Here is a 17,450-nt window from a genome sequence, read left to right as displayed (position 1 = left end):
GTTCTGGTACCAGTTATATTATCACTCCCTCTGCCATAAACCGTTGTCGTCCATTACGGTCATACATCTAACCATTTCAATCTCATCTCACTCCCTCGTATGAACCCCATCCCCATCATCCCATGTCATCCATGGATGTCTGATCCACGCCAGTCCAGATTGACAGGAACCAACTGCACTAACCAAGCCTAGGCTCTTCTCAGCGACATCTCTCCACCACTGGACTCTCTCTCTGAGGCTGTCCCACGCCGTCGCCACCCACACTTGCGTGGTACTCCGTATCGTCCTTTGTGCCTTGTCCCCCCCTCTACTTACTCCCCTGCCCACCTCTGCCACCACTGGACACCTGACAAACCGAATCAACTCCTTCCGCCGCTTGAACATACAACCCATCTACAATCGCTTTCTTTTCACCATTCAGTCCTCATCCTCACCGAATGGATCATGCTTCCCAAGCCCTTCGATAAAGTCGCCAGCCCACCCAAGGCCGCTCGCGTTGAAGATGGAAAAATTAAAAAATTGAAGCCCGCTCCAAAGTCAGATCCGACCATCACCGCCATTCAACACATCAACGGCAAGACCTATGCCTGCGAATCCTGCAAACGAGGTCACCGAGTTCACAAATGCGATCATGGCAAGACGAGGCCCATATCCGAAACAAATCAACCAGGGAGACCTTCGGGTGGTCAAAAACGCGGCTGTCAATGCCCTCGAAACTGTGCCTGCACTTCAAAGACGTGTAAATGTTCAAGAGACTGTTCCTGTACCCAGGACATGTATGTCATTGTTCGAGTCGATGGCCCTCAATTGATCAGCCGCGATGCCACTTCCACTCCAAAGCCTGTCTGGGAGGATGCTGATGGCAATCAAATGACCCTCAAGAAAGTCTGGGCCGATGCCAATGGCAAGCAGATCGATGAGGAGGAATACAACAAGAGGAAACGGAAATTCAAGGAACGAGAAGAAGGTCTTCCTCCCACCCTCACTGCCACTCCCGAAATCAAGTCCTGCTGTGCAACAAAATCCACCCGGCCCAAGCATGAACTCGATTCTCCTCCCTCAACCACTGCCCCTTCAGGCTGCCGTCATCGTCAAAATCTCTCGGCCCTCCCCGCCCACGATTCTCTCATGTCCGACCAGGTACCACCCGCCTTCAAATCCGCCGTGGATCCCTGGATGACTGCGTGTTCTTGTGGTTCGGGCTGTTCATGTCTGTACTGTCCCGATCATCCCAACAACGCCACTTCCATCAACCATACACAACAGCAGGTCAAGAACTTCGCTCAACACGCCTATGCTGGTCAAGGCTTGGTTCAAAACACTTCGTTTGTCCCAGAAGCCCATTCCACCTCTTGTATGGGAGGCCGCCCATCCTTCTTTCTCTCCCGCACCCCCGGTGTTTCTCAACAGCAACTGGAACAACTCTTTTCCGACAATCTCAATCCCAATGCGATATATCTCACCTATCCCATTCAACAACATTCCTGGACCAACCAGCCCATGAGCGCCCATTGCTCTCAAATCCCCTCTCCCGCCGCTCCTCTGGCAGCCACTCCTGAGACTGGTGATCAGTTTGTTAATCCGGAGCCTGATTTTGTCGATACTTCGGTACCTTGGGAACTTCTTCCCGACAACTCAAATGGTACATGGAATTTCTCTGACAGTCAACTGGGAGACAATGGTTTCAGTTGGATGGATTTCGACGCTTCTCGTGGTACGGATTACAATGTTGGTCAAGCCACTGTTGCCTCAAGTTTGGGTCCTTATGAATTCTCCCTCCAAGTCCCTCATCCCATCACCGCAATCTCTCCTCTGGCCAATTTCGACTCTATCCTTTCAAACAACATTGCAATCGATTTGAATAACGCCATCCCGCATTCACCTGCCCACCTTGGTCCCCAACCCGGATTTCAACCGTTTCCGATTACAGGTGCCGAGCTTGACCCCCAACCCATTTCACTTACCATGGCCCCGTCACAGCAATCTCTATATGCCACTGAGCACCTAGAATCGTTTCCATTCTCCCGACCTCATCCGGCAGTACAACCTGCGGCTCCCGTTCGGTCGTGTTGTGGGGGATCCAACCAGGTCACAATCCCACAAAGCATCAAGTGGAACGGAAACGATATTTTTCTCAATCAAGGAGTCACCACTGATCTACGAAGCCCCATGCCGATTCCAAATTCTCCACCGATACTAAATGGCGCCTAAAGAGGCGTCGAAACCCGCGAAAGACCATGATGCAAATACTGAATGACATGGACGGGAATAAGTAGTCCTGCGCCTCCCTCATACTTCGAATGATTGGGACAAGCTCGCCAGTATTGATGCTTGTAGGACTGAATCGACAATTGGAAACGAAACATAGATTGAATTATGACGCCAAAACATGGCAACGAACACAAGACTCATTATGATACCCCAGTACCGAGAGCCCAAGAGCTTAGGTTATGAACGAGCACAAGAACAAAGATCGATGCATGTTTGGAGGGCTGTGGCTACTTGACTACGCGCCGCTGCCATTTCTGATCTCCCTTATGGCATGGTTAATGGGTTTTTTAAGAAAATGCTGAAGATGTGATCTGTTTTCCTATAGTGGACATAGCCAATGTGCTAGGACAGATTGCAATCCAAGCCGAAGCGCGCCATAGTATAATATCAGAAAACAAAACCAAATTCTGAACATACGTGCCTGTTAGTTCTAAACGCACGACCATGGCAACAAAGTTCAGTATCACTCCGGCCATGCATGCCCAAAGAAGTACGTAACTCTGGTATTCATATGGAAGCTTCAAACGTCAATGATGTTGTTGTCTTTTTCTTTCATTGACGTACACAATCAGAACGAGTTGGCATTTTCAAAATTTGTCAAGCTAGACATATACCTTGACGCTTATAGACAGGTTCCTGTCACGTTCTCGCTCTCGCTATGGTTGTCGACGTACGGAACATTCTCATCGTTCCAAGACAGACAGCAAGGAAATTCTCGGCGCGCAAAACTGATGAAAGGGACCTTCGGCAACGTAGCTCGCCCGCGAGCACACCTGTATCTCGTTGCTTGAGCACATTTCTTGGCCTATAAACTGGTGTTTTCTTCGTGCGCTGACCTGACAATCTCAAACCCGCGAGATCGGATCATCAACCCAGTTGCTCGATTCATCTGGAAACCCCTTTCCTTCACCATCGAGCTAACCGTCTGGGGTGTATAGGTGCGCGCCATTCTGGCAGCAAAACTTGCTCTCGTTCAAGTAGCTCCAGACTGCAGGAGCTCATCATCCAGCGCTCGCCCTGGACCCAATACCTCCCATGGGCCTGATAAGTACGGAAGAAACAGACAAATGTTCTCAGTGAGGATGAAGAAGAGAAAAGGGGAAAAACATGAAAGGTGCTAGAACAAACAAATCCCGGTTCCAAAACTCGTTCGCTCAAGCGCCTCGCTCGCTATGGTGAAGAGACTAAACATCAAAAATGTAACGCGGAAACAAACCAAGGATGGCGGTCAACACTCAATGCGAAGAGATGGCAGAGACGCCAACGCCCAGGCCCATGTTCGACTCAAACCCGCCGTGCGGATGGTGACTGTAAAGCGTCTGGCGATGGTTCATCACCTGCGGGGGATGGTGTAGTTTCGCGTGTGCATGCAAATGCGAATGGTTGTTCCCACCGACGATCCCCGGCGCTTCACTCGTTCCAATCTGCGGAGTGGTGGTCGCGGCCAGTCTGGCGGCCAGGACCGCCGTGCTTCGGTCGGCCAGGAGGTTCAGACCTACGCTGCCGCGGGTGTAGCCTTGATTACGGGGTTGTCGTGATTGGCGGAACTGGTCGAGTTGTTGCTGCTGCTGCTGCCTTTCGATTTCCCTTTCCCTTTCCTTCTCGGGTTCGACGTGCTTTTGTTGATGTTGGGGTTGATGCTGCTGCTGCAGCTGCAACGCTGCATCGGCATGTACGGAAGCTGCTCGTGACCTGCTTCTGCTCGCAACGTCTACACGGGCCTGGACTGAGATGACATTGACGAACTCCACACCGTCCACAACCATGATACCGTTCTCATCCATTTCAGCCTGGTTTCCATTCCGAGTCGATGGAGTCCGCGCCTTGGAGCCTGATTGCGAGCGAGATCGAGAGCGAGATCGAGATCGAGATCGCGTCGGAAGAGGTGCGGGAGTGACGCCATGGCCTACGATGTGGCTCTTGTAGTGGGTGTTGGTGTTGTTGAAAGAGTCGGACTCAGATGTGGCTTCGGAGGGTGGAGGTGGGATGGTGGGAATTGGAGCAGAAATAATGCTCGCGGATAGGACGGGGTCTGTGTGTGCTCTCGAGATGATTTTGGAACGCGCAAGACTTAACGACATCCGTGGTCGGTGTGTCTCGTGATTCTGTGATCGAGTGGAGGGTCTGCGCATTAAAGAATGGCCACCAGTCTCAGGGTGGGTGGATGATTTGGAATGGGATTTGGAGCGGACCAGGCCACCCACTTTCTCCACGATTGATTCTGAGAAGCTCTTACGCGGCTGTGCGTCCTGGAAAGAGGCCGAGGTGTTGGAGTCATTCCGGTGATGGCCATGCCCACGGGACGCAGATGATTTCGGTCGGGGTAGACTTGTCGCTGTGCTGGTAGCGGTGCTCGTACTTCTCGATCGACCACGACTGCCAGCACGTTTGGCAGCGGCCGGAGATTGCGAACGATGTGCTACGATATGTTCTCTGGATCGCGGGACATCTGGTGCCGGACATGCACCTTGACAATCACTTGGATGACTTTTGACCGACTCAGTAGAAGCATTGGGAAAGGTTTGAGATGGTTGGGGTACAGCTTGGCGGGTTCCATTTCCATTGACCAGAATTGAGCGAGGAGGCGATGGGGTTCGACCGAAAGATGCAGCGGTATAGCAGGTGTTGTAATGTAATTGGTGTAGTTCTGTATGGTCCCGAGAGTTAATCATTCGATGGCACCATGAAATTTCCCAGCCTAACGTAGTGGCGGAACTCGAGCTTGATACTGAACGCGAGGCGGTGGTACGAGTTGAAGATTGTGCTCTCCCACCAGCAGATCTCGAAGGAGATCGTGATTTGGTCTCGACCACGTCAACTCGAGGCTGTAAGAATAGAAACTCTCCACCATTAACATTCCAGTCCCCACCACCTGTGGCGTCCCCGTTTCCAACCCGTTTGACGATTTGCATTGCGGACTTGATGGCTCCACGGAAGAGGGAATGCTGGATATAGACGGGTGCTTTGTGACCGAGGGAGAGTGAGCGGTGCATGCCGAGGAGATCGTACAATTGAGTTGAAGGGTCGCAGTAGACGGGAAAAGCACATTGTGTGATGCGGATATATGTGGCAATTAATGATGGCAGTCCCGGTCCGATGATGACCACGGAAGGGAGTGGATGCGAGGCTGGCTTGGAGAAGTTTTTGTTGCTTGTGGGTGAATGGGACTTGTGGGATGGATGAAACGGAGAGTCAACAGAGGAGAGCCGTCGGATGTACTCCTGGCAGTTACCACAGAAGAAATGGCGAATGAAAATGACGAGGATTCGATCAGGAGGAGATGAGCTCTCATGGTGGTTGTCGAATAAAGAGCTGAATGGTAGAAGCGAGCCATCGGATGCGTAGATGGGATGTTCAAAGGCAGTCTTGATTGCACTCTGGTTCGGTATTGTTTCGATGGCCATCTTGAGGGAGCGATTGGGATTGAGATGGTTCTTCTGTTTCCCGTGCCACTTCGCTCTGCGTTCGGTGCGTTTCAACCTTGGATGGACGGTCGTGGTGATAGAGCAACTCCCCGAACTTCCAGATTCATCACAAACAGCTCAACAATGCAATGCAATGCTGCAACATCCAGATGAAGAGCAAAAAGTGTGGGAAAAGAGAAGAAAAACACTGCAAACCTACCGTTGTGAACCTACACTAACAAAGGAATTGTCTAGCCCGTCCGTCGACGAGGAGAGACGTCGTGAGGTAGCTCTCTGGACACGAGCCCATTCCAGGTGCAAGCAGATCCCCGTCGCATGTTGTCACGAGTCTTTGGTTCCTGAAAGGTTCAGCTGCGAGATGGAACTGAAAGTGTCGGAAGACGCATGATCCGAAACTCAAGTCGAGATGTTAGTCGGAGAATTGGACGTTGGTGCGGGAGGGGCGATTGGACACGGTAGATTGAGGATCGATCGTCAGGAGCGGATGGAGGGCCAAGGGCAACCTGGCGGGCTGGCACTGGCATCGAGGGGGTGCTGATTATTGGCAACCCAAGGACACACCCCTCCTAACCTGAGGTGCGAGTAAGGATCTCTTAGGCTTCTGACTTGGTAGGGTCGGCAATCAAAAGTGCCAAGTTAGTTAGGGGCGTCTGCGAGGCCATGTTTCGGCCTATCACTTTGACTCCAGGGGCAGGAGGCGCCCATTACGCAGTACCAGGTACGGGTCCTTCGTAGGAGGAAACACCCCCCTGAACCCCGCCAAACTTTGCACCAGACAGAAACAACCCCTGTGTGAGATCTGGCCATATGCATGAAATTCGGCTAATCCAGCAAATCCCTGATCATTTAACGGGCACCTCCGTACTCGGTACTTCATACGAACCACTCGGTACGCCGCACTCGGTAGCTGGGACTCCAGATCCCACAGATCACCATCAACAACCGAGTATCTAATGGGTGCTCGCGCAATGGTGCACACCATATCGATCCTTGTACGAGGTAGAGACCTCAAGTCCAAGTAGTTCCGACTTTACGGCTTCAGGCCTGCTACTTTTCTATCCGAGTACTTAACGAGTGTGTGGCGACAGGAAACCTGTGCCCAGGTAGTAATAACAATCAATAATTCTTTCCATTCTGATCCTCGCCACATGCTCCATCATTTCCACCACTGCTTCAACCTCCCTCTACGTCTACGAGTACAGCACTTGTCCTTAGCGTTAGGCCTGGCTAGTGTCTTCACCTCAAACTTCTCTCCCCACAACTCCCGCCGATTCGGTTCTGGACCATGGGCTTGATGTCGCTCTTCTCCTCAATCTAGCTCGATCTGCTCTCGCCGTTGCATTCACTGGTTCCATGGCGATCAAGTCCCTGGCCATCGACTCTCTACCAAAGGGCCTGGAGGGATTGGCGGTTGTCACAGCGTCCATGCTGAACTCGACACATGCCGGGTTGCCCGATCGGTAATTCCATCAAGAAGCTGTTCAACTGACCGACCCAGTGTAGTTTTGCTGAATACAGGGCCTTGCCAACTGATGGATGACTGCATCATAAGTAACTGTAAGAGTATGGATGCTCATTTGTGAGCTCCTGTCTTGTCATTAAACCTTGTCGTCATTTCCGGCTGATTCAGTCGTAGCCGCCCCCGATTTGGCTGGCAAACGCAGTGGACACACTTCGAGCATCTTCGTCTTCAAGAGCGCCTTTGCCGAGTTTGTGTGGTCCGAGGTAACCCACATTGGGACCACCTCCCTCGACATATCTCTTCAGGCGATCCGCTTGATTGTAGCTGGCGGGCTTGCTGGTGTCGTGAATCGACAATTGATCCAAGGCCACACCTCCGATGCCACTGCCCGTGATATCTGACTCGGTGGCAACAGTCGACTCACCTGCCACGCTGGCTGTGAATGGTCTGGGTTTGGCCCCGTTTTGTCGTCGTCCATTGGCAGCCGAGATGGCAGGCCAGTTGTCCGGTGTAAAACCTTGAAACATGGGAGGATAACCCGACGGAACCCCAACACCACCAATTGCTGACGAATGGATCGACGACACATCATCCGGGATGTAGCCGACTACAGAACCTGCCTCACGATATTCTCCACGTGGTGCCGGTCGACCATTCATCATTCCATTAGCCATGTGGCTGGCGTGGTTGTAGGCCATTTGATATCGCTGTGGCCCACGATATGACTGTTTAGGTCGACTAAATTGGTGCAGGGATATTTGTAGGTTCGTCAAAGGCCCTTCAACAAGACAGTTCCGCTCCTTGTAGTGTAGCAAGAGATAATGCCAGAGGGGATGCTTGGACAAGACCTTGGGGTTGCCCAGGATGACCAATCCATATTTCGCCCGGGTCATGGCCACATTGAGACGTCGAGGATCGCTCAAGAAACCAATTCCCTGATGATCGTTGGAGCGAACACACGATAGAATGATAAAGTCCTTCTCTCGTCCTTGGAAAGCGTCAACCGATGCCACCTCGATTTCCTTGTACAACTCTTTTTTGAACGTGCCATTCGCTTGCATGGAACTGACAACATAGCTGCGTTGACCTTCGTACGGGGTAATCACACCAATCTCGGACGGTTTGACCCCGGCCTTGAAAAATCGCGTGACAATCTTCTCGACATTGGAAGCCTCCGTTCGGTTCAGATAGGATGTGCCCGAGGCCGAGATTTCTTCATTGCCAAGATTGGACCAGAACATCATGGGAGAGTCGGCCACGGGCCATGGGAAGTCCACTTCTTTGCGCAAGCGGTCTTGCATGGTCACGCCGTTCTGCAGCGACCCTTCGTAAAACATGTTGGATGGAAACTCGGACAGACATGGGTGCATGCGGTATTGGACGTTGAGACGGATGGGGGCACAGCCGAGAATCACGAGGCGCTCAAAGAGCGATTGATTGAGGCCCGCCTTGGCCGCCTTCTTGTTCATGATGACCGGACCCAGTTGTTGATGGTCACCCACCAAGACAACCTGCTTGCATCCCAACACCAGGGGTATGATACACTCAGGCTCGGCGGATTGGGTGGATTCGTCGATAAGCACCGTGCGGAATTTCATCTTGGCCAGTCGAGGATCGCCCGCACCAACACAGGTGCAGCAAATGACATCGGCATTGGTGAGGATTTCACGTTCGGCGGCTCGGGTCAGTGACTTGTATTTCTTTTCATCCTGACTCGACAGTTCGCCCAGTTCCGACTTGAGCTGGTTGAGTTTGGTCAGCTCGACGTTGCTATCGTTGATTCTGACTTGCTCGTGTAGGGACAAGAAGCCGACAGGGGATTCAACATCCTCTCGCGACTTGGCGGTGACTCGAGCAGTCTTGAGACCGGTGAGATGGATTCGTTCACACAACTGGTCCACAGCAACGTTAGAGGGTGCACAGACCAGCACCTGACCTCCATTGGTCTTGGAGAGGTGGTAGATGATGGTGGCTGAGGTGACTGTTTTGCCAGTACCCGGAGGACCCTGGATCAAACTGAGAGGCTTCTGGAGAACCGACTTGACAGCATTGATCTGACTGCCGTTCAATTCGGGAAGACCTGGCACGCTGAACTTCTTGGGCATCTGGGTCTTCATGGGGGCCGCAGCGACCTCGTGTCCGAGAAGACGGTGGAAGATGTAACCCGAGACACTCATCTCGTCAACAGCAAAGGTCTTCATGGCGAGCTGCATGCGGTCGAATGAGGTGGCCTTCCACACATAGTCGGCGGTGAAATTGTGGGTGCACTCAGTGGGGACGGACTTGTGATCACCTTTGGATCGCAATTCGATCGTGACTTCATCGGATTGATTGTTGGGAATCTTGATGACATAGCCCACACCTTCCCAGACCGGTCGGAGTTCGCCAGCATACTTGAGTCGCATTTCGTCACCGACAGCCAGCTTGACATCGCCCAATTCCAACTTGGGCAGCACAAAGCTGGCAAGGTGCTTGTTGTTCAGGCCCACATCCCAGCGAACCGTCAGATTGTCCTGAGACTGGCTTTCCTTCAATTTTCGATCGTAGTCGGCCTCGATCTTAACCAGGGGACCAAAAACATTTTGATATTGATAGGCATCGTCGTAGCGGAGTAGGACCGGGGCGGGTTCGTCGTCGATATTGGCAGCCTTTTCCAGATCGGTGATGGTGGCGTTTGCATTCTCTTTCCACAGTTCCTCCAGTTTGGCAATCATCTGGGGGCTTAGATGCCTGGCACGCAACTGTTCTTGATCAGTGGGCTGGGCAACCAGCCAGGAGAGGAAAGAGCGATCTTCAATCAGAGGTTGCCACCGAGAGGTGTCCCAATTCATGTCCTTGGACGAAGGCATTGCGGCGCAGGGCTGGCGGCACAAGAGAACCACGACGGTGTCTGATTTGGCAGGGATGAAACCGAGGAGGAAGACATTTTTGGTTCCGCAGTTGTAACATTCGAGGACCGTGTCACCAAGTGAGCTGCTGGGGTGGAGTTGGACTTCTTTATGGCGGGCGCGAACCAGGTGATTGACGATGTGGGAGGAAGCAGTGTTTCCACGGGCGCTGCAAAACCACTTGGAGCAGCTGAGACACCGGACCACGGTGCCTGGGTTATGGATGCCACAGTAGCTGGGAGGGTATGAATCAGTAAGAGTCTTGTTTGATAGGGGGTACCACCTACGCGCAAGCATGAGGGGGCAATTCCTTCTCTTTCTCTTGTTCAATGTCCTGGGCCTTGGCCAGTTGTTTCTTGCCGTCAACGGCAGCACTGGCCAAACTCTCGAGGTCATCCTCTTCGACCGTGTCTGACTCGTCGTCGTCGTCGTGTTGGCGTCTGCGAGGACCTTGAGCCAGACTGAGAACACTTTCATCCGGGTCGAGAGCGGAGACATCATCGGTGGCATTGATGGCAGCGGCTGAGTTGGAGACCAAGTGGTTCCCCATATTGCTGAATGCCTCCATGATGAAAGAGAAGGGTCAGGAGGCGAGCGGGTGCAAGAAAGGTCTCGTAGGGGCAGCAGAGGCTCTCGAGGTTGTGGTTCATCAAGGCTCGGGTTATGGTGATGGTGGGACGTTTTGAATTGGTCTTTCAGATGGCCATGCGCAGACTGCCAGGCGAGTAAGAGGGCCTGGATTTGGGTGTATACGGATGGATAGGACCGCGCAACGAAAACAGTGAGCGGAAGGGGTGGCAGACAGAGAGGATTGGAATCATTCTCATGGCATGAAGATGCGATGCAATATCAGAATTCGGAATTCCCAAATCCCAAATCCCCGGACGGCAGTCACCCGCATCGCCTTCAATGGGAAAGTTTGCCGAGTTATATTTTTTCCTCTGGAAAGTAGGACTTACATACCACAAACTGCGCGCTTTCCTTCTGGCCCTCTTTTTGTCACCCTGCACGCGTCTCCCTGTCGGTCTTCAAGTTCTCCTATACCATGCTTCGTCGTCAGGCCCGCGAGAGGCGGGACTACATCTACCGGCGTGCTCTTCAACTTCGAGATGCCAGTATTGCCGAGAAGCGTGCCCTGCTCAAAAAGTCCCTCGCCTCAGGCAAACCTCTAGACCCCTCGGTCGCCAACGACAAGTCTCTACGCAAGGACTTCAAGTACGACGAGTCTCTTGACCCAGAAGCCGCTGCTGCTCAGGAAACCATAGATGATGAATACTCCATGCTCTCAGGGCTCTCCGACCCGCGTCCACTCGTCACCACCTCTCGAAGCCCCTCCACCCGCCTCGCCGCTTTTTCCAAAGAAATTCGCCTGCTTCTCCCCACTTCCATCCGCATGAATCGTGGCAACCTCATCCTCCCAAATTTGGTCGCCAGTGCCAAAGCTGCCGCCCTCACCGACATCATTCTGCTGCACGAACACCGAGGCACTCCGACTGCCATGACCATTTCTCATCTTCCCCACGGTCCGACTGCCTCTTTCTCTCTACACAACGTTGTTTTGAGGGCCGATATTCCAGACTCGGCCAGGGGCACCGTTTCCGAGTCCTACCCCCATCTGATCTTCGAGGGTTTCACAACTCGACTGGGAAAGAGGGTCGTTCAAATACTGAAGCACGTCTTCCCTCCCCGCGATGGTCCACATCGAGTTGGAACTCGTGTGGTCACATTCAGAAACGTCGAGGACAGCATACAAGTCAGACATCATGTATTTGTGCAAACTAGCTATCGGGACGTCGAACTCGCAGAGGTCGGGCCCCGGATGACTATGCGATGTTTCGAGATCAAAGGCGGCACACTCGAGGCTGGCTCTGGGGGCGACGTGGAATGGGCTTTGACTCAATACACAAGAACATCCAGAAAGAAGGACTATCTATGAACCTTCCGCTGCGATCTTGATTCGGTGTCATCAGATTCCGTCCTTCTCTAGGACTTAGGCAGTCCCTTCCAAACGCCAAACAATGATCCTGGGCGAGCCTCGTTTCAATCAAATCTTGAGCACCCCTCCCGGCACAAGGATTGCGACCTTGGATCTCAGTCACCAACCATTCTGTGGCGTGTTCGCTCGGGCTCTCACAGTCGACTCTGCTCCCTGTGTTGGAGTGTTCACAACCATTATTGCACTGGGCTCGCTCTCCACCTTGCCGTCCAGACCTCCCTCTTCAGCCTGTGGAACTTGAACCTGCTGTTTGAGACGTAACGGTCCAAAGTAGTTCCATGTCCGATCATCATCGCCTCCGTCCTCTCTCTCTGTATGGCTCCCTCCGTCGTCTTCTTGCCCTGACTTGACCGGACTTGCTTCACGTGCCTCCCATTCCACCCCCACTTTCTTGCTTGAACATCTTTTGAAACATGTTCCATGCAAAGTCGAAGGTACTTCCTGGTGGTGCAAGCGTTTCCACATGTCGATGCCCTGGCCGGCTATAGATGGTGTAGCATGCGTACTCTTTCGTGCGTTTGGGACCGATCGTGCTGCCGGATCCATCATTCGGTGCCTGGTATTCGAAAAGCTGCAAACACTGAGCCCACGGATCTGGAACACGAACTCGAAGACGTGGGTTGGACATTGACAATGATGAAGGCACATTGCCAGCCACGACTGGATATGCAGAATAGGGATATGGCTTTGGGAAATAGTACAAGGGTACTGGGCACATGGGTAGGCGCGGCTGCGCTGATCCCACCTCAACCCTACCTCCCGCTCGCGGTGCCTCCTGATCCTCAATCGAAGGTATGGCTTTGTCACAATCCAATCTTATGTGTGGATCCGAGTCGGCACGTCGAGAATGTGGGTTTTGGTGGGATATCTCATAGGATGTTTGGTGCTCGGAGATGCAATAAGGCGCATAACGCACCTTCACTCGATGTTTTTCCAGCCTGTCTCTCAGTTTATCCTTCCTGACCAGCGTCAAGAGGTAGACAAATCCCTTACTGTCGACAAAAGGTTGGTAGTTGGCTACACAACTGGTGAGGATAATTCATTGGCCATTCTTAATCAGCTCACTTGCCGGCTCCTATATCCTTTTCGAATTGCACGCATGATGCATCAAATTCCTTGGCTGCCACTGGTCAGCAAATGCCCTCTCAATGAGGCGCAATGAGCCAACACATAATGTCTTACCTGATATTTCGAGCTTCTCGCTCTTGCTTAGTCCATCCATTCGAGAAGAACTTGCTCTGTTGGCCTCTAGCTTTGTCATTTTGTCTTTTCTCGGAGATGTTTTCGAGTGTCTGACACCTGGCTCCTTACTTGAATTATTTGCCTGCTTTCGGGTTCTTGCGGCCTGCGACGTCTTGACTTCTTGGGTATTTTCCGACGCTCCCATTCGTACTTCTGAGTATCCAAGGGTCGGCGACTCTTGCTAAGAAGACTATCTTCCAACCATTCAATCCGGACGATGTGGATGGTCCGAAGACGGCGTGCATCTTTGACTAGATATACAATGCCTGGTTAATTGGGGAAACGCCTGATAAGGGCATTTGGAGAGATGAGGTTGGAAATGAGTGATTCTTGGGGGCGATCGTTCATGGCAAACAAGTGTTATTATGGCTTCGTGCTGCTGACGAGGACTGGTCCAATTAAAAATCGAGCATTCAAGTCTCGTCAGTGGAACAGTGGGCACCCGATGATAGCGCACAAATCACAAACAAAGGAAGACTCACCCATGGGAATATAGCTCTTCCAGGCTTTGGAGCTTGCTACCAGATGAGTGACATTGCCATCAATCTCCTTGGAGAATGTACCCCCATTGTGCTCCACCCATCCCTTGATCTTGTCGTTTTTGTGCGGAGGGAAGTCGCCCGTTGATGCAAGATTGATGCGCGTGAAGGTTCGGCCCATGACGAGAATCTCTCGAATGATGAATCCAATCGAGTCGCTTGGATGGGGCAAGAAGGGTGTGAATTGATCGTAAGTGATGTTGGGAAATGATTGAAAAAGTGGACTCAATCTGATCAGAAGTGAGGACCCTGAGATGGTGATCCTTCAAATCTGAAGGCAATTGAAGTGATGCACGACACTCGTCAAGTCATCCACAGAAGCGGATTGATGATTGAAGATCGAAAGGAAAGGAAAAGAGAAGATTTGAGGTTGATAATTTAGAAGGATGAGAGGCACAAAGTGAAGTCAGGAGAACGGTAATGATCACCTCGATGAGAAATGGACAAGGAGAAGAGGTCTTGATATCCTTGTTTGAAGAGCACATGTTTGAGAACAGACCAAGTCGAGACGTGAAGACCATCAAGACCCTGGAAGTATGAGGTCTTCCTCGAGACGCCTCTGGCCGCGTGGAAGCGATCAAATGAGCTAGTCACGATGTCGACAAATGCATGTCTTGTATGAAATGCTATAATATGTGATATGAACCCAAAGTGCCAGTGCTTCAATGCTGACAACAGCAAATGTCGACGCGAAGTTGTATATAGAGGTCAGGTCTGCAGTAAGGCTTCATACTATACTATGGGGTCAGGGGCCCAGAGCATGTCTAACAAAACACCCAGCATAGGATGTCAGGGACCAGAAAGATGAGACGACATCCTATTCTGAACACCCCCTCCTCGCCAATCAAGGCGACGACGCATACAGAAGCATTAACCCTTAGAGGTTTGCCCGCCTACCTCTCATCTGTAATTCCATACAACAAAGTCAACGCAGCTATGAGTGGCAGGTAGTTCTCCATGATGCTGAAAATAAACAAGGTTTCTGCAACTGTTGAATATATACTGTCGAGGTGGATCGAGGCATTTCTATAGTGACATCTAGTTAAATCCGTAGGATCTCTCCAATAGCCTATTACTGCAGAGTTTCGAACATCCAACCGTGGCTCTACTCACCGTTTCCATATCAGAAAGCTTGTCACTCTATACAATCAATAGATCAATCACCCCTTGACAGCCCTTACGAAGTTCTGTATCATCTCGATACTCTGCGCACCGCCGTCCTCAACTCCACTACTTACATCCACGCCCACGATATTGCTCCTATACGGACCCAAACTCTCCAACACACTCTGCACATTATCCGGCGTAAGGCCACCCGCGAACATGACCTTGACACTCGGGTCGTGGGAAAACAGCGCGCGCACCTCCTGCAGATCGACGCGTTGGCCTGTTCCGCCTGCGCCAGCGTCCAGCAGCGGGAGGGCGTGATACCCACGCGCGGATAGGCCTGGCTCCGTTGGAGAGAACTTACGGATGACAGGAACTGGGATTGAGCGTGCAAATTCGATGGGTTCTGAGCCGTGGAGCTGGACTATGTCAAGGTTGAGTTTGTGGACTTGGGTGATGATGTGTTCGAGGGTGGCCCCAGCGAATACACCAACTAATTGGGATCGCTTCGGTCGCACGATCGTCTGCGCCGAGTGTTGGAAAAAATCCGTGGCGCCAAACTCAGGGGACTCGGGGTTTCTGAATGATTGCTTGGGCGTGGTTTGTATGACTTGTGCTATTTGAAGAGCGACTTCGTCTGTAACGTATCGTTTGCGACCGGGGACGAGAATGATGCCCACGAGATCTGCACCTGCCTCGATGGCGGCCTTTGCGGCTTCAGGTGTTCGGGTGCCACAGATCTTCACAGCAAAGGGACGCTGGGTCTTTGCTCTTGGGAGCACATTCGGGTCTCCAACAAGCTTGGAGATAAAATCGACTGTGTTTGCGGCACGCATCAATGCCTCTCCCACCAAAATGGCCTTAACACCGTCTTTCCGATATGCCTGGACGTCTTCAGGGCCGGAGATGCCACTCAATGCACAAACAATGGTTGACGCAGGAACGTTGTCCATCAATCGACTTGTGGTGCCAAGATCGACTTCGAAGTTGGTGAGATCACGGTTGTTGACCCCTATGACTTCAGCACCTAGTTCAATGGCAATTTTCATTTCGTCGGAAGTGTTAACTTCGACTAGAGGTTCCATTCCCAGTGATCGCGAATAGTGATACAGCTGGTTGAGAGTTTTTGTGTCAAGCATCTTCACAATGAGCAGGACTGTATCTGCCCCAGCCAATCGTGCTTCCAAAATCTGATACTCGTCAAAAATGAACTCTTTTCGAAGCACTGCGGGCCGATTCGGCATGCTGTCCAGACTTTGTCGAACAGCTCGCAGATCTTCTATGCTTCCCTTGAACCATTCCGGTTCTGTGAGGACGGATATAGCACTGGCGCCTGCGCTTGCATATTTTCGAGCTTGGGCAGGCGCACATGTGTCGATAGAGATCATACCTTTTGAAGGCGATGCTCGTTTGATTTCTGCGAGGAGGGCCAGCGGATATGCAGATTGCCGTAATCTGGTAGGAAACGATATCTGCGGTGGGGCCAGGCCGAGGTCGTAGGCTGCTTGTAGATCCTGCGGCCGTTGTGAAGGGATGAGCTTTTGTGCAGCTACAGCTGCTCGGCGGTGAGCGTAGATCTTGTCTAGTATCGACTCCTTCTTCGAGGGCTGGTGCCCATCTGAATTTCCATTTGAAGCTCCACCTGGTAGGGCAAGGTGTGGATTATCGGACCATTTCCCCCCAGTCATGGACAAGAAGTTGTCAAACATGACCCGACCACTCTCGGTCAGAATGCTTTCGGGATGGAATTGTACACCTTCAATTACAAATTCTTTATGCCGTACGCCCATTATCACACCCTTGCCGCCATCTGGTCCTTTTGCAATCCATGACGAGACTTCTAACGACGGCGGAAGTGTAGGATGTGTTCCTGCAAGAGAGTGATATCTAGTAACAGGCAAGTCCTGCTCCAATGTGGTATATGCACCCTTGCTATCATGCCTTAGAGGGGAGGTCTTGCCATGCAGGATTTCGCCCGTGACATCGACTTTGCCTCCGAATACCGAGATAATGCACTGCTGTCCCATGCAGACCCCGAGAATGGGTATCTTGCCCGCAAAGTGCTCGATAGCAGCTTTACTAATTCCCGCATCGGTATCTGGATGACCAGGGCCCGGGCTGATGACCAATTGTGAGGGATTCTTGGCGATGAGCTCTTCTAGACTGACTTTGTCGTTGCGGTACACCGTGACAGTGGCTCCCTCAAGGACCAAGTACTGATAGACATTCCATGTGAACGAGTCATAATTGTCGATGAGGACGAGGTTGTTGGCGGTGTCTCGCTTGGGTGCGGCGGTGGGTTGATGAGGTGAGTGATCGACAAGTGCCGACGGAGACATTCTCGAGTCAATAGTGATGACAGGGCAGACAGTCTGTCATACAGTTGAATCTCAGTTGAAGTCGACGTACCAGATGCAAGTCGAAGGAGTTCGGCCAGTGCCAGTGACTCAGTCGGTAATAAATAGTCCCACCGCAGGCGGACAATTTTATTTCCCCAGATTTGAGAGTACGGCGAGTTAT

The 17,450-nt window shown here is 51.9% G+C and overlaps 6 protein-coding genes across 6 annotated transcripts; 2 read left to right on the top strand and 4 right to left on the bottom strand.

Annotated features, from left to right (window-relative positions):
• Positions 1-774: 774 nt before the first annotated feature.
• Positions 775-2,211, top strand: LTR84_010247 (uncharacterized protein; the record flags this gene model as incomplete). The annotated part of the gene is made up of 1 exon (XM_064853784.1): positions 775-2,211. One exon carries the CDS (start codon positions 775-777, stop codon positions 2,209-2,211), a length of 1,437 nt encoding a protein of 478 aa, XP_064700738.1.
• A 1,295-nt stretch (positions 2,212-3,506) lies between these two features.
• On the bottom strand, positions 3,507-5,675 carry LTR84_010246 (uncharacterized protein; the record flags this gene model as incomplete). Its single annotated transcript, XM_064853783.1, has 1 exon — positions 3,507-5,675. The coding sequence occupies one exon, from the start codon at positions 5,673-5,675 to the stop codon at positions 3,507-3,509; it is 2,169 nt and encodes a 722-aa protein (XP_064700737.1).
• A 5,416-nt stretch (positions 5,676-11,091) lies between these two features.
• On the top strand, positions 11,092-11,982 carry LTR84_010245 (uncharacterized protein; the record flags this gene model as incomplete). The annotated part of the gene is made up of 1 exon (XM_064853782.1): positions 11,092-11,982. One exon carries the CDS (start codon positions 11,092-11,094, stop codon positions 11,980-11,982), a length of 891 nt encoding a protein of 296 aa, XP_064700736.1.
• Positions 11,983-12,403: 421 nt separating this feature from the next.
• On the bottom strand, positions 12,404-13,303 carry LTR84_010244 (uncharacterized protein; the record flags this gene model as incomplete). The annotated part of the gene is made up of 3 exons (XM_064853781.1): positions 12,404-13,059; positions 13,112-13,162; positions 13,225-13,303. The coding sequence occupies 3 exons, from the start codon at positions 13,301-13,303 to the stop codon at positions 12,404-12,406; spliced, it is 786 nt and encodes a 261-aa protein (XP_064700735.1).
• A 344-nt stretch (positions 13,304-13,647) lies between these two features.
• LTR84_010243 (uncharacterized protein) lies at positions 13,648-13,944 on the bottom strand (the record flags this gene model as incomplete). Its single annotated transcript, XM_064853780.1, has 2 exons — positions 13,648-13,673; positions 13,767-13,944. 2 exons carry the CDS (start codon positions 13,942-13,944, stop codon positions 13,648-13,650), a joined length of 204 nt encoding a protein of 67 aa, XP_064700734.1.
• Positions 13,945-14,983: 1,039 nt separating this feature from the next.
• Positions 14,984-17,269, bottom strand: LTR84_010242 (uncharacterized protein; the record flags this gene model as incomplete). Its single annotated transcript, XM_064853779.1, has 1 exon — positions 14,984-17,269. One exon carries the CDS (start codon positions 17,267-17,269, stop codon positions 14,984-14,986), a length of 2,286 nt encoding a protein of 761 aa, XP_064700733.1.
• Between the last annotated feature and the right edge of the window lie 181 nt (positions 17,270-17,450).

The sequence above is a fragment of the Exophiala bonariae genome, assembly GCF_035927105.1.
Source record: "Exophiala bonariae strain CCFEE 5792 chromosome Unknown scaffold_40, whole genome shotgun sequence".
Taxonomy (NCBI): domain Eukaryota; kingdom Fungi; phylum Ascomycota; class Eurotiomycetes; order Chaetothyriales; family Herpotrichiellaceae; genus Exophiala; species Exophiala bonariae.
Note: the sequence above shows the minus strand (reverse complement) of the source record. Positions and strands in the feature narration are given on the sequence as shown.